Below are 21,476 nucleotides of genomic sequence, written 5' to 3' on the forward strand. Positions count from 1 at the left end.
CCACGCCGAAAATTAGCTGCGGGCCACCACCGTAAACTGAAGTATCGCATCAGCAGATGTAAACTATTCGATTATCAATATTTTATCGGAGGTAAGGAGGCGTACCTCTTCGAAGATTTTAAATAGTTCTCCTCCAGCTGAAAGTAAGTTGTTTCGTCCACGTCTTGAGCGTTGAATGGCAAAGAAAAGGATACTTCTGTCTCCTCAGATAATAGTTTGCTTTTGAAGAAACCAACCTAGATTATGAAAACTCTCTAGTCAGTTATACGTCGAACTAGGTGCCACTTTAACCAGTAAATTGTGCTATAATAACGCCAAAGATAGAAGCGAAGACAATTTGTTTCTAAATATAGCATGCAGTTGTTCAATATTTCCCAGTGAATATTCGGCTCTCAACACATTGAATTAACCTCACAGGATACATTGTCTTTAAAGGAAAGAACATTGAAAATTCACTGGGAGGTGAAATAAGAAACTGCCTGCCTCCTACTAAAGGAGTCGCAGATCATAACTGGATACTTGGATTTTTAAAGAAGGCCTCATATCTCCATTAACAGAATCGCTGAGCGCATTGTTAAAGTCTAATTTACCAAACATCGTTTGAAGTAAAATCACCGTTACATATTAGCTTGCATAGCATTTCTGATGGGACATATTACTGTGGTTAAAATTTTATTTTTTCTGTAATATATTTTATCTTTATCTGATAGTTATTACAAATGGTAAATATATGTAACTGCGAAGACGGTTTAAGTTGGATGTGCAACGTTCTACTTATCTGAGCATTCTATTTCTACTTGTAACCCTCTTATTACACAAGGTGGTCCATTGATCGTGACTGGGCCAAATAGCTCACGAAATACGCGTCAAACGAAAAAACTACAAAGAACGAAACTTGCCTAGCTTAAAGAGGGAAACCAGATGGCGCTATGGTTGTACCGCTAGATGGCGCTGCCATTGGTCAAACGCATGTCAACTGCGTTTTTTTTAAATAGGAACCCTCATTTTTTATTATATACGTGTAGTACGTAAAGAAATATGAATGTTTTAGTTGGACCACTTTTTTCGCTTTGTGATAGATGGCGCTGTAATAGTCACAAACACATGGCTCACAATTTTAGATGAACAGTTGGTAACAGGTAGGTTTTTTTAAATTAAAATACAGAACGTAGGTACGTTTGAACATTTTATTTCGGTTGTTCCAGTGTGATACATGTACCTTTGTGAACGTTTCGTTTCTAAGAACGCATGCTGTTACGGCGTGAATACCTGTAAATACCACATTAATGCAATAAATGCTCAAAATGATGTCCGTCAACCTCAATGCATTTGGCAATACGTGTAACGACATTCCTCTCAACAGCGAGTAGTTCGCCTTCCGTAATGTTCGCACATGCACTGACAATTGGCTGACGCATGTTGTCAGGCGTTGTCGGTGGATCACGATAGCAAATATCCTTCAACTTTCCCCACAGAAAAAAATCCGGGGACGTCGGATCCGGTGAACGTGCGGGCTATGGTATGGTGCTTCGACGACCAATCCACCTGTCATGAAATATGCTATTCAATACCGCTTCAACAGCACGCGAGCTATGTGCCGGACGTCCATTATGTTGGAAGTACATCGCCATTCTGTCATGCAGTGAGCCGGCCGCTGTGGCCGAGCGGTTCTAGGCGCTTCAATCCGGAACCGCACTGCTGCTACGGTCGCAGGTTCGAATCCTGCCTCGGGTATGGATGTGTGTGATGCCCTTAGGTTGGTCAGGTTTAAGTAGTTCTAAGTCTAGGGGACTGATGACCTCAGATGTTAAGTCCCATAGTGCTTAGAGACATTTGAACCATTTGTCATGCAGTGAAACATCTTGTAGTAACATCGGTAGAACATTACGAAGGAAATCAGCAATATATTGCACCATTTAGATTGCCATCGATAAAATGGGGGACAATTATCCTTCCTCCCATAATGCTGCACCACAAATTAACCCGCCAAGGTAGCTGATGTTCCACTTGTCGCAGCCATCGTGGATTTTCCGTTGCCCAATAGTGCTTACCGCTGTTGGTGAATGACGCTTCATCGCTAAATAGAACGCGTGCAAAAAATCCGTCATCGTCCCGTAATTTCTCTTGTGCCCAGTGGCAGAACTGTACACGATGTTCAAAGTCGTCGCCATGCAATTCCTGGTGCATAGAAATATGGTACGGGTGCAATCGATGTTGATGTAGCATTCTCAACACCGACGTTTTCGAGATTCCCGATTCTCGCGGAATTTGTCTGCTACTGATGTGCGGATTAGCCGCGACAGCAGCTAAAACACCTACTTGGGCATCATCATTTGTTGCAGGTCGTGGCTGACGTTTCACATGTGGCCGAACACTTTCCTGTTTCCTTAAATAACGTAACTATCCGGCGAACGGTCCGGACACTTGGATGATGTCGTCCAGGATACCGAGCAGCATATATAGCACACGCCCGTTGGGCATTTTCATCACAACAGCCATTCATCAACATGATATCGAGCTTTTCCGCAATTGGTAAACGGTCCATTTTAACACGGGTAATGTATCACGAAGCAAATACCGTCCTCATTGGCGGAATGTTACGTGATACCACCTACTTATACGTTTGTGACTATTACAGTGCCATCTATCACAAAGCGAAAAAAGTGGTCCAACTAAAACATTTATATTTCCTTACGTACTACACAAATATGTAATAAAAAATTGGGGTTCCTATTTTTAAAAAAACGCAGTTGATATCCGTTTGTCCTACTGCAGCGCCATCTAGCGGGCCAACCATAGCTCCAGCTGGTTTCCCCCTTCAAGCTAGACGAGTTTCGTTCTTCGTAGTTTTTTCGTTCGTGAGATATTTGGCCCGGTCACTATCAATGGACCACCCTGTATAACTTTTCAATCCGACTAATTAGAACAGTGTTTATAAATGTACCAGAAATACAAGATGTGATTATATATGATCAGCACGAGAAATACACCGAGGAATATCACAGTCAACGCTTAGCACAATGGAAAACTGAAGTCCATAGCACTGTTGTCTCTCTGGTGGCGTCACAGGCCGCTGGTCAGTGGCAGCGTATTAGCCGGAATTGGCCTATCTGTCAAATTTCTACCTGCCTTGTGTAAATACCGTGTTCGTGTACGCACTCCCTTGGTCGACCTATAAATTCTACGTAGTAGTACTCGATTTCAGTAAGATAATGTGCGCCCAACAAGAACACAGGAGGTAAGTACCAAAAATGCGGCTGTACATGAAGGCCACGGTGAGAGAAAACTTTACCATGCGGAATCGGATCCGGGGGCCGCCGGGCGTCGAAGTGCCAGTCAGCTGAACCGACCCGACGCTGCTGGCGTCGTCGTCGAACTCCGCCTGCTTGTAGCGCGCCATCTGCAACAGACAACACATTCGCTATTTACACTGCCACACACTTTCATCTACGTTTGCTATACGTATGCGATTACGCCTCGCTTATAATGTAACCGCCTTGCAGATTACAGGAATTAAAGTTTTTTGTTTTTTTTTAATGTGCGCCCTGGCAAGTATAGTCAAGATAACGCTAAAGTACAGTTTTTGATAACCGATGGTTATAATTAAAGTGCAGCTACTCGCAGAGATCCAGTGAGGCAGTAATTATCATATGGCAGCGAAACTTGGTAGATAATCTATTTAAAATTAGGTCGACGACCGCGTCCAGGCACACCGTCATGGAGGCGTTATTAATCACTGGACGCAGAACTCCGAAAATTACCTATCACATAAAACGCTGAATTTCATTTAGTGGATACTTCTTGAATTAGTTTGACGTCTCATTCTCTTTGTAGTTAGTCTCTTGCTACTACACTTGTTTGAACAAAAATACTATCCTTTTCATCGGTAATAAACCCAGGCACTTTTTCAGTCTTTTCAATAGAATTTTTGTTACCAAACTAAGCATGTGAGCAAAACACGATATATGACTTTTTCCCCAAATGCTATTTCTGTTCCTTTACTGATGTCGTTACGGAACATGTTCAAAAAGGATTCGTTTAAATAACGGAAAAATAATTGACTGAGGCATCAAGTAGCATGGCTTTTTTGCCATCGCAGGTCAATATTTTGTCTTTAACATCGATATTACAAAGTTTCAAAGACTTCAGTGTCGATATTGTAACATAGATGATTAAATTCCCGACATAAATATTTTGTAAATATCGATGATCAACGGACGGCCGTAGGAGAAACTAACTTGATCAGGTAACTGAGTATAGGCACCAGTGCTTGTTGTTACTTCAAAGTGCAAGCATGGAGAACATGCTTTCGGTTGTTGTCGTTCTGATCTTCAGTTTGAAGACTGGTTTGGTGCAGCTCTCCACGCTAGTCTATCCTGTGTAATCCTTTTCGTCTCTGAGTAATTACTGCAGCCTACATCAACTTGAACCTGCTTAGTTGTATTGACGCCTAGGTCACCCTCTCCAATCCCCCACCCCCCCCCCCCCCCCCCCCCACACACACACACATACATTTCCCTCCAACACCAAATTTACGATTCCCTGATGCCTCAGGATGTGTCCTATCAACCGACCACTTCCTTCAGTCATGGTGTGCCATAAATTAAAATTTCTTCTCGATTCGATTCGGCACTTCCTCAGTATTTATGAGATCTATCCCTCTAAATCTGGACCACCCACAGCAGCACGACAATACAAAAGCGTCTGTTCTTTTCTCGTTTGAACTGCTTTATCCTGCACGTTTCACTTCCGTACAAGGCTATACTCCAGAGAATTACCTTCAGAAACGGCTTCCTTACACTGAAATTCGTATTAGATGTTAACAAACTCCTCTTTTTCAGAAATGCTTTTCTTGACATTGCAGACTGCAGTTTACATACTCTCTAATTCGTCCATCTTCAGTTATTTTGGTGTCCAAACAGCAAAACCCGTCTACTGTTTTTAGTGCTTTATTTCTTAATCTAATTGCCTCAGCTTCGCATGATTTAATTCGTCTTACTTTCCGTTGCCCCAGGTTTACTTTCGCTTATGTTCATCTTATAATCTCTTTTCAGGACACTGCCCACTCCGTTTAGCTGCTACCCTAAGTCCTTTGCCGTCTCTGACAGAATTACAATGTTTCGCCTAACGTCAAAGTTTTTATTTCTTCTTCCTGAACTTTAATTCCTACAACCCTGTCTCCCTTCCTTCTCAACTACTGGTTCCCTTTATGTCCTCCAACTCTTATAATTGTACTCTGATTTCCGTACAAGTTGTAAATACCCTTTCGGTCCAGTATTTTATCCTGCTGCTTTAAAAATGTCAATGAGAGTAGTATAGTCAGCCTTTCCAAACGCTGTATTCTAAGATAAATCGACAGTCAGTGCTGCCTCACCAGTGTGCGATTTACAGGGGGGGATGGGGGGGTGGGGATTTCCCCCCCCCCCTCTGCATTCAGACACATCCCCTCGTCTGGTTTTAGTTTATGCATCCCAACCTGGGATGTTTATTTCCCACGCACTGAAGTAAAACTTTACATATAATTTAAATTTGTGGAGCCGAACACTGAAAGATTTTAATAAGACTTATTATTAATACTATTAGTATGTTTCAGTTTTCTATCATCAGAATAAGTACAACTTTTCACAAATGTGCTCTACTTTTTGAATTCCCGCCGCATCTCGTGGTCGTGCGGTAGCGTTCTCGCTTTCCCACGCCCGGGTTCCCGGGTTCGATTCCGGCGGGGTCAGGGATTTTCTCTGCCTCGTGATGGCTGGGTGTTGTGTGCTGTCCTTAGGTTAGTTAGGTTTAAGTAGTTCTAAGTTCTAGGGGACTGATGACAATAGATGTTAAGTCCATAGTGCTCAGAGACCATTTGAACCATTTTTTTGAATTCCCCTCGTATATCTGTACCCATATGTAGATGATTTTGTAAATAAGCTTTACCTGTAATGTACTTTTAAACATATAACAAGGGATGGCTTTTTCTGATAGTACATACGCATCAATAGTGAGTTTCGGCATTAACATCTATTTATAAATAGCTGTTTAACCATGCGTAACACCACGGTCCAAGCTAGTTATATATATAATTTCTACTAACCCCCTAGAGACATCCCCCCCCCACTGGTAAAAGCACAAATCGCACCCTGTGCCTCACAGTTCCTACATTTCTCCGGAACCCATACTGATCTTTCCCGAAATCGGCTTCTACCAGTTTTTCCAGTTTTCTGTAAATAATACGTGTCAGTATTTTGCACTCAATGTTTATTCAACGGATGATTCGGTAATATTCAAACTTGTCATCATCCTGCCTTCTTTGGAACTCAAAATCTGAACTTTCCCTTCCTCCTTCCTGGGAGTAAAAACGACGATGCTGACACTTGATCAGGTCTTCAGTTCGCTTTGCCAGGTAATACATTAGTCTCACGCTAAGATGCATCAACGCGATTAACACGATGCTTGAATTTTGAGATTTGCTGTCAAGTTCGGGTGTTGCACTTCTTGCGTGTCACTGCAATTTCTCCTCAACTGTCGTATTAACGGAGCCTATGACATTAATGCTATTTTGTCTTTGTGAGGAGAAAGCTAGGCCAGCAGGGGCAGATAAGCGGCGCAGACCGTTACAACAAGTGGCACTTGAAGGGTCTGGAGGTCGGCTGCCGTGGACGTTCCTCCGCGTGTAATGACGAGGACGGGCGCGCTGCACGGTTGCCACTCGCTAGCGTATCCATGACACACAGCTTTGTCAATACAACACGAACGGCTCGTTTCTAGACAATGTTGTGAGCCACTGAAATACTTTGCACACACGAACAGTACGGTCCACAGAACAAGATAAGTTCACACTTGCATAATTCTAATAGTGTGGTATGTCGGACAATATTTTAAAAAATGAACGCCTTTTTTAATATAATTTATTCTCCGTCACACTCGCTCACAGTTTAAATGCGAAATTACCGGTTTCAGATTTCACCGGCCGTCTTCAGACCATACGACAGACACCGGAGTCCATTCCGTCCACTAAGGAAACCACGCAGTCGATTCCTCAGTGCTCGGAGTGAACTGCGTCATCCGTCTTACGATCTGAATATTCCCGGTGGCGACCGAGATAGATGCTTTCGTATTGAAATTGTGTGTGATTGTGCCGGAAAATTAAATTATTTTCAAAACAAACATTTGAACAGTTACTGGCGTCTCCAGAAGAACTGAATTATCGTTGTTTTCCAAATGAACACATCTACATCTGCACGGCTACTCTTCAATTCAGACTTAAGTGCCTGGCAGAATCATTCATCGAACCACTTTCACACTATTTCTTTAATGTTCCACACTCCAATAGCGCGCGGGAGAGATGAACACTTAACGCTTTCCATGTGAGCTCTGATGTATCTTATTTTATGAAAATGATCAGTTCTCCCTTTGCAGGTGCGTGTCGACAAAATGTTTACCTATTCAGAGGAGAACGTTGGAGATTGAAATTTTAGTGTAAAGATCTTTCAGCAACGAAAAACGCCTTTGTTTTAATGACTGCCTCTCCAACTCGTGTAGATATCACATACGTGACACTCTCTCGCGATAATACAAAACGAGCTGCCCTTCTTTGAACTTTTTCGAAGTCTTCCGTAAGTTCAATCTGATAGGGATCCCATACTGCCAGCAATACTCCAGCAGAGGACGAACAAGCGTAGTGTAGGTAGTCTCTTTAGAAGACATGTTGCATCTTCTAAGAGTTTCGCCAATAAAACGCAGTGTTTGGTTTGCCTTTCATACGGCACTAACTATGTGATCGTTCCAATTTAAGCTGTACGTAATTGTAATTCCTAGACATTCAGCTGAGTTGACAGCCTTTAGATCTGTGTGACTTATCATGTAAACAAAATTTAACGGGTTCCTTTTAGTATTCATGTGAATAACCCCTGACATCGAACTGCCACTCTTCGCACCATACAGAAATCTTGTCTAGATCATTTTGCAATTGGTTTTGATCTACTGATAAATTTATTTGACGGTAAATGACAACATAATCTGCAAACAATCTAAGATGGCTGCTCAGGTAGTCTTCTAAATCGTTTATATAGGTTGGGGAACGCGAGATATCACTTCTATTTTATTTGATTACTTTCCGTCAATTACTACGAACTGTGATCTCTCCGATAGTAAATCACAATCCAATCGTACAATTAAGACGATACACACACTTTTTGTATCATCAGCTACCTTCGCCTGAGGCGTTAATTCTGAATGACCAGTTAACACGAAGAACGACCAGCGTGAACAATCATTTACCCAATACGGACGATTTCTTTAGATACATAATCACCGTGGACGGTTACTGTATGTATATCTATGATCTCGAGACAAAGTAGAAAAGCAAGACGTGAAAACATGTGGATCATCTCATCCGAGAAATTAAAAAAAATTAATACAATACTGTAGTGCCTTTCTTATTCCGAATTATGATGCAAAGTTTCTGTGGACATGCATGCGTGTCCGAAGGAACATTGCATCGTAATTCAGAATAACACAGGCACTGCAATATCATATTTATCCGCCGACACCGGGCAAGTGACTTTCAAGTAAAATGTGACCCCTGTACGGGAATATACATAATGGATGTATGAGTACAGGTTGTAGACACATGGCTGACGATATAGGGAAGTTTGGATCTGGCCGTGATTCGTGCTCGGACCGCCAAATGGGGCGTTCCTGTCGAAAGAATGCCGGCAAGGTAACTCAGCGTGTTCGGTCAGAGGGTTAGCTGCCCTCTGTAATAAAAAAAACTGAGTTAATGGATCAACGACGAACTGAAACGGGTGTCTTGCGACGTCCGCCCCGACCAGATACAACGAACAAACACGAACAAAATGAGATCAATTAAAAAAAATAAAAATAAAAAATGGTGAGGTGACTGCTCGTGATAAGCGGGAAATCCGGGTTCGAGTCCCGATCCGGGGCAAATTTTCGTTGTCGTCATTCCATTATACGGCTGGTGGTAGTCCATATTTGCAACTGCGAATGCATTCCATGTAAAAAAAAAATTAAGACTCAAACACCATAGAATAAAGTGGAAGTAAATGCTTTTTTTAGGACGGGACTGGCATGGTGTGATACTAACAGATTATGCTCGTATTCTTCTGACATGGCTCTCAGTGACTTCTACCTCTTTCCTAGAATGAAGAAACCATTGCGAGGCACGCATTTCCAGAATGACAATGAGGTGATTTTCGTAGTGTGGCGGTTCCTTACACTCAAAATGCAGTTATACAATAAAAGTCTCCCCCAAGTCAGCCATCATTAGAAACAATATACTCCACTGAAGGGTGAATATATATGGAGGACTGACACCATCGCCACGGTTCTTTGAGCTCATAATAGAAATTTTATGATCATCCGGCGTAATGGTCCATCATCGATCGATGCAGCTGAACTGCACTCAAACTGTCGAGGGAAGATAAACAATTATCTAATCTCAATGACAGGAAATAACTTCGTATAACAAAACAGCTCGAATTTTATGTGAAATTAAAAAGCAAACATTTGGAAAACTCTCTCAATATCGCAGGATGTGTTAAAAAAGCAAGTAGCATCCTACTGTCCTCGTCCAGTCTTCATGATTTTAGATTTCCAGTGATTTTCCGAAATCACGTAGTTCAAATGTCGTATCAGTTCCTGTCGAAAGAATACGGCCGATTTCCGCCCACTGTTTTTCCTGGATGATTGTACATTTCGTCTCTATTGACTTGCTTTACGGCTCATCAAACCTCAATCTTGACAAGAGTTGTATAAGTAGGTTTAGAAAATTACCTATGAAAATTGTTCACAATATTTATAAGTTCGGTTTAACGGATCAGCCACTGCCTTACTTAGAGTAACAAAGACTTGCAGCGTCATATGAGCGAGATACTTCGCATTCTTGGGCTGGAGGACTCTTTAGTTTGTGAAACTACGCGACACGCGCAGTAAACTGTGCTGTCCTGTAGCGCACTTCAACTCGGGGTGTTTCACAGAAACTTGTGAATCACAAAAACACGCGTCGCAGTGTATTACGCTACCCTGTTTCGCATGAATCACGTCAGCAAAGCTTACGTGATTTGCAGCCAGCTAGCGTATACAGTATTCCTTCCCTTGCAGTAAGAGGGGTATCCACCCATCTGAATGAGTGTCCGATGCCCCATTACCATTCTGGGTCCTGTGGTGGACGCTGTAACGAAACTGGGGTAACATTAGGAAAAACTGTATGTTAATATTTTTTTGCAAATTTCTTATTGTTTTTACTGTTAGAAACTCTATCTAAGCGCATACGTACTTTCCACATGCGACAACAATACAATTCGGAGAGTATTTCTTTGTCAATTTGTTCCTTTTTTCTGCCAAACTCGCGTACTGCCAATGAATAAAGTCCACCTGAATGCCTTGCTATGTATCTTAACCTCCTTTATCTTGTACTTCTGACGTAAAGGACAGAGGCAGCCGAATCGTTATACAGTCTATCCCAAATTATGGTAAACGTACACTATGTGATCGAAAGTATTCGGACACCCCCAGAAACATACGCTTTTCATATTAGGTGCATTGTGCTGCCACCTACTGCCAGGTACTCCATATCAGCGACCTCAGTAGTGATTAGACATCCTGAGAGAGCAGAATGGGGCGCTCCGTGGAACTCACGGACATCGAACGTGGTCAGGTGATTGGGTGTCACTTGTGTCATAAGTCTGTACGCGAGATTTCCACTCTCCTAAACAGCCCTAGGTCCACTGTTTCCGATGTGATAGCGAAGTGGAAACGTGAAGGGACACGTACAGCACAAAAGTGCATAGGCCGACCTCGTCTGTTGACTGACAGAGACCGCCAAGAGTTGAAGAGCGTCGTAATGTATAATAGACAGACATCCTTTATTTTTGTTATTCCTTGCTTAATATAAGTAGACTGAAGAATGTGTTGGTAATGGTAATACATTGCATCAACATCTGTACAATGTTGTAGTTTATTATACTTCAAAATATTACAAGACTTTTAGTAATAAAAAGATTGTGCTCCTGGAGCAGCGTTGCTGCTTCGTAAGCCCGCCTGTGGCATTGGAATGGATTATACATGAATTATTATTAGAAATTAAATTTTATGTTTTATATAATTATTAAACAAGTGGCAAACCTCCAGGGACTGGTATGTGTTTTGAGACCACATTAGAGTGACGATCGGCAATGATTCTAACTGGGAAAATGTAAGTTAATTCAGATGAGTGGAAAAAAACAGCTTTATAATGTTAGAATACAGTATTAGTGGTGTGCTACTTGACACAGCCAAGTCGATTAAATACCTAGACGTAACGTTACAAAGCATCATCAAATGGAACGAGCGCGTGAGATGGGTTGTAGGAAAGGCGAATCGTCGATTTCGTGTTATTGGGAGACCTACCAGTACATCTGAAACGCTGCATAAATGAAGGAGACCACGTACAGAACACTTACGCGAATCATTATTGAGTACTACTCGAGTGTTTGGGACCCACACCAAGTCAGATTAAAGGAAGACCTCGAAGCAGTTCAGGGGCACCCTGCCAGATTCGTCACCGGTAGGTTCGACCGGCACACGAGCATTACTGAAATTCTCCGTGTACTCAAATATGAATGCCTGGTCGGAAAAAGACATTCTTTTCGTTAAACACTATTAATAAAGTTTGATGAGAACCGGCATTTACGACTGACTACACGACGATTATAGAGCCAGTAACATACATCTCGCGTAATCACCACAAAGACAAAATAACAGAAATTAAGACTCGTACGGAAGCATATAGACAATTTTTTTTCCCTGTCTCCATTTTCGAGCGGATCAGGAAAGAGAATGATTAGATGTGGCGCATGGTACAGCCGCCATGCACTGAAAGCTAGCTTGCGGAGTATGTGTGTCGATCGATGTAGATGAAGAACTTATGAGCACATAAAACTACGTACATTATTTTTCTACTACAATATTTTAGTGATAAAGCTTATAAGTTGCATATTTTCCCGTTTTCTATAACACAAATAGCATAAATCACTTATTTGAAAGGTGTTTTCTATAGACTGAATTCAGTTTTACATGTTACTGATTATATATCTCATTAAGTTCCTTTTTTCTGCGATCCACTTGAGTCCGTGGCGCATCGAATCAAGAGCGGAAAATCGTGGACGCACCAGTACAAGTGACATACTGGATTTCACAGTACATCTTATTCAAGCACGCCAATTGATTTCCGATTGTTCGAGTGTGTAAAGTTTCCCAGCAGTTCAGTGTTGTGAATGTTGCTTCTGATGTATGTTTCATGGGGTACAGTTTTTATTTTTAACTGCTGGTAGGAAATGATTTCACCATACCTGCCGGCCGTAGTGGCCGTGCGGTTCTAGGCGCTACAGTCTGGAGCCGAGCGACCGCTACGGTCGCAGGTTCGAATCCTGCCTCGAGCATGGATGTGTGTGATGTCCTTAGGTTAGTTAGGTTTAATTAGTTCTAAGTTATAGGCGACTGATGACCTCAAAAGTTAAGTCACATAGTGCTCAGAGCCATTTGAACCATCACCATACCTAGATTACGAACGAATTTGTCGACAAAACTGAAGTAATATGTCAAAATCCCCAAATTTGTTCTTTAGTGAAAGAGCAATAGTTTTTTTTTTTTTTCTTTTTGTAAGCTGTATGATAAAATAGTGGGCTTCAAATGTCACAGGTAATGCAGAACAAAAGCATCAGGCAGCGAAGAGTTCGTCAAATCAGCGGGACCAGCGTGTTGCAGAAGCATTTGCTGCCACATCATGTGGTATTTCACAAGGGGTGTATTTTATGGATTCGTGAGAAGCTTGAATTATTTTAATATACTTTTCGTTGAGTTAAATAACCCACAGATAAATGTATTTCTGTCCAGATTCACAAGTCACCGGACACCCGACGAAGCAACATTGAGAAAACAGAGCGAGGTGAGGCAGTTGTTAGCACACTGAATCCTATGTGACCGATGTCCTTGCTATTTGGTCCCATCCCCCGATCAACCAATCAACCAACAATGAAAAAACTCTATCTGTCAATGCGTGTCATTGAAACCATGCATCGAGTTTGCGAAACATGAAGCAATGCGGATAATTGTGTGTGAACTGATTAGACATGCGAGCTGATTGGTAGGTTAATTTGGAAGTATCTGTACTGGTGCATTTTCAAAGAACGGTGAGTATTCTCCGTCATTCCTGTTAAATTGACACGAGCGGAAAACTGTCACCGATTCGTCCAGTGATTGGAGATTTAAGGAATCCATGGAATTAATGATCTAACTGCATTCGTTAAGATGATGTTGTTCTACTTTTAACAGATGGAAAAAGGAACCAAGGGATTGCGAGCAAGCTATTCTAAACCGATTCACGCTGTTGCGTCATTCATTTGTTGCATCGTATTTGCGAGAAAATACGGCTGGTTTTGTTAAAGCACTATACTGAATTGAAATTAATCACAATATAGCTACGGAAGTAGCCCTAGCCCGTTGTCCCATTCAACGATATTTTATGAAATTTGCGCTCCAACACACATTTGAAATCAGACTTTACACAACAGCAAATTTTAGATTTTGTATGAAGGCTATCAAAGCAAGAGAAGCTTTTGATTTGCTTTTGACTGAAGCAATACGCGAGGTCGTCAATGCCTTTGCAGCGCTCTGAAACGTAACCGGAAGTAAGGCCGACACAACTGTACAAAAAGCTCGTTACTATTTGAAGGAATACGACGGTTTCGAAACTGTGTATTCTGTTGCCGCTGCTGCGCTGAGCGGTGATATTTCCGCATCGCTTCCTGAAGGCTTCACAGTACAGCATATCGCTTTCTTTAAACGTGAAAGGCTGACATGTGCTGTGCAACGCTCTTTTTCACGTTGTAGGGAAATCGTCACCCTGTAACCGACAACCAAAGCATGGTGTACAGCACTGCTTTTCCTACAAATTTTTATCGCGTGAAGTTAGAAGGTTGTCGAAGTATAAAAATAGGGATTCAGTCTAAAGGGGTGCAGGTCAAACACAGGACGAGGATAGACCTAGGAAGCATTGGCACTCTAGTTGTAAATAGTCGTAGCTGTGTTGGGAAAGACCCAGAACTCCCAGCGCTCATAAAAAGCGCCGAAGGAGAAATCGTTATAGGTGCTTAAAGCTACCTAAAGCCGCAAATAAGTTCAACCAAAGTTTTTACCAGTGATCTAAAGGTGTTCAGAAAGGATAGATTAAGTTCAGTAGTTGGTGGCGTGTTTGTTGCTGTTGCAAGTAGTTTATCGTGTAATGAAATTGCGCTGGTTGCTGGGATTTACAGTGGGGAGGGGCTATACTCGACAACTGGAATAAATTAATCTTTCTTTTACCGACCCCCACCTCCCGCCCCCCAACTCAGATGATATATATAGTGAAGGGTTCAAGAAAAATTTGAGTCTAATTTCGAACTGATATCCGACTCATACAATTAAAGTTGGAGGTGACTTAAATCTCTGTTTAAAGTCAGTGATAGGCATGAAACATCGTCCGAAATCGAACTAAATGCATTCTCCGAAAATTATTTTGAGCAATTAGTTCAGGAGCTCACACGAAGTATAAATGGTTGCGATAACAAACTAGGCCTCTTGACAACAAACAGTTATGAACAAATAGTGTCAACACGGATACATAGATTAGTGACCACAAAGTCGATGTAATGAGACTAAACGCCGTAACATCCAAATCCACCAAAACAGACGCAAGTATATAAGTTAATATAAAAGAACAGAAAAAATTTGCTTCTTGGGTTCTTAAGAGACAGTTTCAATTCCATCTAAACTATGTAAGCGTAGACCTGATGAGACTTAAATTCACTGAAATAGTACTGACAGCCATTGAGAGATTGGTACCAAATAAATTAATAACAGACGGAACAGACCCCCTTGATACACAAAACAGGACGCTGTTGCTGAAGCAATGAAAAAAACATGCTAGATATAAAAGGACACAAAATCCCCAAGATGGACAATGGCTTTACAGAAGCTCGGAATTTAGTTCGGTCTTCAATTTGAGATGCTTTCAATACTTTCCACATTGAAAACGTGTTGCGAAATCTTACAGAAAACTAAAGAGATTCTAGTCGTATGTAAAACACATCAACGGCAACACACAGTCAATACCTTCACTGTACTATAGCAGTGGTAGTGCTACCAATGACAGCGGCACTGAAATGCTGTTACTGAACATGGTTTTCCGCAATTATTTCACCTTCACCGAAGAAGATGCAATAAATATTCCAGAATTCAAATCAAGAACAGTTGCCAACATGAGCAACTTAGTTGTAGGTACACTCTGTGTAGCGAAGCAACGTAAGTCACTTAATAAAGGCAAGTCTTGCGTTCCACATTGCATACCAGTTATGAGCCCTTCGGAGTATGCTGATGTAATACAGGGTGTATCAAAAAGAATTGTCCGATGTAACACTATATTTCTGAAACTAATAAATATATGCAATGAATTATGTTTTTTGATGAACAGGAAAGTCAAAAAGTTTTTTCGTACCTTTTCATAGGTGTTAAATACGCCCCCTTGAGATGCACGGCATAAGTCAATGCGGTGTTCAAATTGTTCCCACGCTGCAGCGAGCATGTCTTGAGTTACAACTTCCACAGCTGCTGTTATGCGATGTTTCTATTCACTAATTGTTGTTGATAACGGAGGCACATAAACAGAGTCTTTTATAAACCCCCACAAGACATAGTCACATATAGTCAGGTCTTGTGACCTTGGAGGCCAGTAATATAAATCCGAATCATTTGGTTCAGTGCGACTGATCCATCGTTCACTAATCCTCTGATTTTAAAATTCCCGCACTTCCAGATGCCAGTGTGTCGGTGCCCCATCTTGTTTGTAAAAGAAGTCGTTCGAATCAGTCTCGGAATGTGGTAAAAGTAAGTTCTGAAGCATATCGAGATATGTGCTTCCTGTAACAGTGTTCTAGGCAAAGAAAAATGGACCATACACCTTTTGCCGTGAAACTGCACAAAACACATTAAAGTTTGGAGAGTCCAACTCATGTTGTACAACTTCATGTAGTTTTTCTGTACCCACATTCTCACATTATGACGTTTCACCTTTCCATTTAAATGGAACGTTGACTCGTCACTAAACACTAAGTGAGGAAGAAAAATGTCATCCTCCGCCGCGCGGGATTAGCCGAGCGGTCTTAGGCGCTGCAGTCATGGACTGTGTGGCTGGTCCCGGCAGAGGTTCGAGTCCTCACTCGGACATGGGTGTGTGTGTTTGTCCTTAGGATAATTTAGGTTAAGTAGTGTGTAATTTTAGGGACTGATGACCTTAGCAGTTAAGCCCCCTAAGGTTTCATACACATTTGAACACTTTGTCATCCTCCAATTACCCAAGAACGAAATTACAGAACTCCACACGTTGTTGTTTGACACCTTAACGAACATCTTGCAGTAGCTGAATTTTGTTTGGTTCCATGTGTAAACGTCATCGCAACACACGCCAGACTGGCATCAGGGGCAAGTTGAGCTGTCGAGCTCTACAGCAAACGGATTTCTGCGGACTCCTTGTGAAACTATGGCGGATGCGTTGGACGTCCGCGTCAGACGGTCGAGGAAGGTTTTTTTTCCTTTATCGTAATTTCCATTCCCCATCAGAGGCGGGCTGGCAGCAGCGTAAGCACAATGCTCTTCAGCCAAGAGACATAAATAGACAGGAAGACATTAAAACAATATAAAGAAGGAAACATGACGGAATATAGAAACAAAAAGGCGGAACATAAGAAAAGAAAGCATACAAAGTGGTGACTGTAAATTGGAGATAAAAATCTAAAAAAGTATGTTACACAAAAAACACAAACTAGATTAAAAGGCACCAGGCAAAGTACGGCCGAAGCATAAAAAGTCGTAGAATGATGAAAACAGCCACGTGACGGATGGCGTAGCACGGAACAGTCTTGGACAATAAAGAGGTCGAACACACAATTAAAACCACATCACTAGAGGACAGAGGACACTGTATGAAGGCACGAAAACACAACTCTTGACGCAGCACACTGATAACGAATAAAAACCTGTGAGGATCTGCCGGGGGGGGGGGGGGGGGAGGGGGGGGCGCAAAGGAAAAGGGATAAGGGGAAAAGGAGGTGAGGAGGAGGGGACAGAAAGGGGGATGATGTGAGGGACGCGCCAAAGGCCGCCTGGAGAGGAAAGGGATGAGAGAGGAAAACAGCCCAGGAGGAAGTGCAGGGACTCAGGGAGGGAAGGAGGAAAATGCGCTCTGGAAGATGGAGGGGAGAGGAAAAAGGGGGTTCTGGGAGGGGGGAACAAGGCCAGGCCACAGTTGGAAGGAAGGGTAGATGTCATGGCGAAGTTCAACATCCGGGAGGAGGAGGTGCTGGGAATTGCCCTGATGAAGGGGATGGAGGGTGTGGAGGCGGAGAGGGAGAGGGATACAGCGACAGAGGCACAGCAACAGGCAGGGGGTGGAGAGGAAGGAGTAAACAAGGGGTTGGGGGAGATCAAGCCTACGGACAGTGTAAAGGATGTGGAGATGTTGGATGAAAAGGAGCAGGTGGGGGAAGGGGTTGAGGTCATACAGGAGGCGTGTGGGGGAAAGAAAGTGGATACGGAAGGCAAGACAGAGCGCATGGCATCTGAGAATTGGGAGGGCCTTGTAAAAGGGGGGGGGGCGGAGATCCAGGCAATGCTGGCATAACAGAGGATAGGATGTATGAGGGATTTGTAGATGTGGAGTCGGGGACGGCCCTGCGATTTGCCTTTACACAAACAACCTGTTTCTCGGAATTGTTCATGTCATCGACTAATGCTCTGTGCTGTAGGATGATCCACACCATACCTAGGACAAAAGTCACGCTGAACAGTTGTTACTGACCCACACTGCGCAAAACGTAAAACACGAAACGCTTTCTGTTGTCTTGACACCATTTTCACTAGAACTGAATTGGGCACACACTGCTGCTACCTAGTGGGAACCATGTAAAACTCGAGAGTTTGCCATTTTCCAGCAGGTCATTGTTCATGGACATATCGCAAATACCATAATAGTTACGATTTTTTTAGAATCGGACAATTCTTTTTGATACACCCTGTATATCCATAATTAGCAATCATGTACAACTGCTGGCTCGGTGAAAGATCCGTGCATAAGGACTTTAAAGTGGCTCAGGTCACACCAATAAACCAATAGAGAAAGAGAAGTAATCCCCTGAATTTTAGACCCATATAGTTGACATTAAATTGCAGTAACACTTTAGATCATAAATTGTGTTCGAACATCATGAAATACATCGAAGATACCGATCTATTGATACTCAGCCAACATGGATCCAGAAAATATATTCTTGTAATACACAACTGGTCATTTATTCACACGAAATAATGAATGTTATTGACAATGATTCTCAAGTTAACTCCATATTCCTGGATTTCCAAAAGGCCTTTGACGCTGTTCCTCACAAGCGTCTTCTAATCGTATTGCGTGTCTTTGTAGTATCTTTTAGGTTGTGCGACTGTCAGAAAGGTCTCAGTTCGCAGCAATTAATGGAACGTCATTGAGTGAAACAGATGTGATATCTGGCGATCCCAATAGAAGTGTTAAAGCTCTCTTATGTTTTGGGAGACAATGAGATAATTGTCTTAGACTGTTCTCAGATGACTCTGTTGTTTACCATAGTAAAGTTTTTAGATCAATACGAATTACAAAATGAATTAGACAAGATATCTGTGCGATGCAGAAAGTGACAACTGTCCATGAACAATAGAAAGTGTGAGGACCTTCACATGATTACTAAAAATAATCCTTCAAATTTCAGTTAAACGATAAATAAACCAAAGTTAAAAGTCGCCGATTCAACTAAATACCCAGGGATAACGATTACGAAATTAAATTGGAACAATCACAAAGAAAATATTGTTGGGAAGATGAACCAAAGACTGCGTTTTATTGGCAAAACACTTAGAAGTTGCAACATATCTGTTAAAAATATTGCCTGCATTAAGCTTGTCCACCTTCTGCTAGAGTTTTGCCGCGTGGTATTAGATCCTTACCTGATAGGATTGACGGAGGAGATCGGAAAAGTTCAAAGACAAGCAGATAGTTTTGTAATATCGCGAATGCGTTATGTACTATTGCGAAATTGGGGGGAGAGTGCCATAGATATGATACGCAAGCTGCGGTGGCGGTCATTAAAATGAAAGCTCTTTTGTTTGCGGCGAGATCTTTTCATAAAATTTCAGTCACGCACTTTCTCATCCGACTGCGAAGATATTTTGTTGAGACTCATCTAAATGGGGCGAAACGACCATCGTAATACAATAAGACAAACCAGATCACGCGCGGAAACAGGTGTTCATTTTTCACGGGTCCTATGTAAGAGTAAAATGGTCTGGTAATAGTCGAGAAATCTGGATATCATTTTTTTTATAAGCGCATATATTCAGTTTTAGAGCTCAAATACCACCACCACCACCTCACTGAGGCCTGTTCCAGCTGGTCAACTACTACCAACAAAGCAGTACGACGAGCAGTCTGTGATCGTGGGGCATGTTATCATTAGGTCTCCGATCTCTCCAGCCGTTATTGCCAGTGGATGGATCCTGATGATCTTTATTCAGGAAGCTCCTCACTTGGCATCACGAAGTTGAGTGGTCCCATTCCAGGCCACTCTAGCTCAGAAAATGTCAAAATGTCCTGGGAATCGAACCCAAGTCCTTCGGCACCGAAGGCAGCAATGTTAATCATAAAGTTACGTAGGTGCACAAATGCATAACTGTTTTTAAGTTTTCGTTGTTCTGATTATTGGGCCGATACTCGGTTTGATCCCGCTTCTGTCACTTACCAGTTAACCTCTTCAGCTCATCTTAACTGCTCCATCCCTCATTATAAACGGTTTGCCTTATGTATACAATATAGAGCTGCTGCTGCGATTCTTTCCCTCTACAGTCCCTTCAGCTTCTGTATTAGAAAGCGCCTCACGTCTTAATATGTGCCCAACTCCTCTATATCGTAGTTTCATTACGGGCTTTATAGATTTTCATTCGTTGACTCGTTACAGGACGTCTTTACTCCCTACTCGATCAACCCATTTTATCTTCAGCCGGGCATGGGTATGTGTGTTGTCCTTAGCGTAAGTTAACTTAAGTTACATTAAGTAGTGTGTAAGCTTAGGGACCGATGACAGCAGCAGTTTGGTCCCATAGGATCTTACCACAAATTTCCAAATTTCATCTTCAGCAGTCTCCCGTAACACCACATTTCTGATTGTCAACGTTTCGCACACACACAGAACTGTGTTCCAAACTTATAGTGTCATAAATCTCTTTTCTGGTCTAAAGGTTTATATTTTTGGAGGCTAGAAGCTGTTTCTTTTTGTAGAAAGTCTTTTTGCATTGTGCAATATTTGCGACTACGACTTCTAGCGCCTTCCTTCCTTGTCTATTCTACTGCCGAGACGATAAAAATTCACCCACCTCTCAAGATATTCTTGTCCAAGTATACGTTTACCCCCTCCAGCACACCGAGAGGGCTAGATCACTGATTATCATACAGGACTCGCACTCGGGAGGACGACGGTTCAACCCCGCGTCTGACCATCCTGATTTAGGTTTTCCGTAACTTCCCTTAATCGCTTAAGGTAAATGCCGGGATGGTTCCTTTGAAAGGGCACGGCCGATTTCCTTCCCCCATACCTCCCTAATTCGAGCTTCTGCTCCGTCCCTAATGACCTCGTTTCGGACGGGACCTTCAACTCTAGTCTCCCTTCCTTCGTTTTTTTTCAAATAAAATAAGTAATCTACACTTCTCTCTGTGTGAAACTGATGCCACTCTGCCTCCGAAAATGGCTCTGAGCGCTTTAGGACATAACATCTGAAGTCATCAGTCCCCTAGAACTTAGAACTACTTAAACCTAACTAACCGAAGGACATCACACTCATCCATGCCCGAGGCAGGATTTGAACCTGCGACCGTAGCGGTCGCGCGGTTCCAGACTGAAGCGCCTAGAACCGTTCGTCCACACCATCCGGCTACTGTGCCTCCGAATGGAAAGTGTTTCATTCCTTTCTGTGGTATCAAAAGTCTTCTTGAAATCTACGAATGTTATGTAGGTATTTCCCTAAATCTGGCCTCCGTTATTAAGAGCAGTGTTACAACTGCTTTTAACCACATAAATCTTATAAATCTCGCAAAGTGGCCTTTCAGACTGCATTGGTGTGTGCTTTAAGTACATAATTACTGTATGTTTTGCGTTTTCCTATAATTGGAAACGCCAATTGTATGTATGCCCGTTTTGTGTGTGTGTGTGTGTGTGTGTGTGTGTGTGTGTGTGTGTGTGTGTATGTGTGTACCCGCGTGCGAGAGAGAGAGAAAGAAATGAAAAAAATTTAAGAGAAACTAATAAAAATAATTAAATACAACGTTAATGTTTGATAAGTCCTCAAAACTGATGAGATGGCTGAGTATACTAACA

General features: G+C 42.2%; 1 protein-coding gene across 3 annotated transcripts in view; it reads right to left on the reverse strand.

Moving 5' to 3' along the window:
* The window catches only part of LOC124721627 (endothelin-converting enzyme homolog), a 416,974-nt gene that overhangs the window by 263,664 nt on the left and 131,834 nt on the right, over nucleotides 1-21,476 (reverse strand). For all 3 annotated transcript variants that reach the window (XM_047246685.1, XM_047246686.1, XM_047246687.1), the window contains exon 2: nucleotides 3,293-3,400. In XM_047246685.1, the coding sequence (XP_047102641.1) occupies nucleotides 3,293-3,400 (108 nt within the window). The remainder of the gene's footprint in view (nucleotides 1-3,292; nucleotides 3,401-21,476) is intronic.

The sequence above is a fragment of the Schistocerca piceifrons genome, chromosome X (genome assembly GCF_021461385.2).
Source record: "Schistocerca piceifrons isolate TAMUIC-IGC-003096 chromosome X, iqSchPice1.1, whole genome shotgun sequence".
NCBI classification, from domain to species: domain Eukaryota; kingdom Metazoa; phylum Arthropoda; class Insecta; order Orthoptera; family Acrididae; genus Schistocerca; species Schistocerca piceifrons.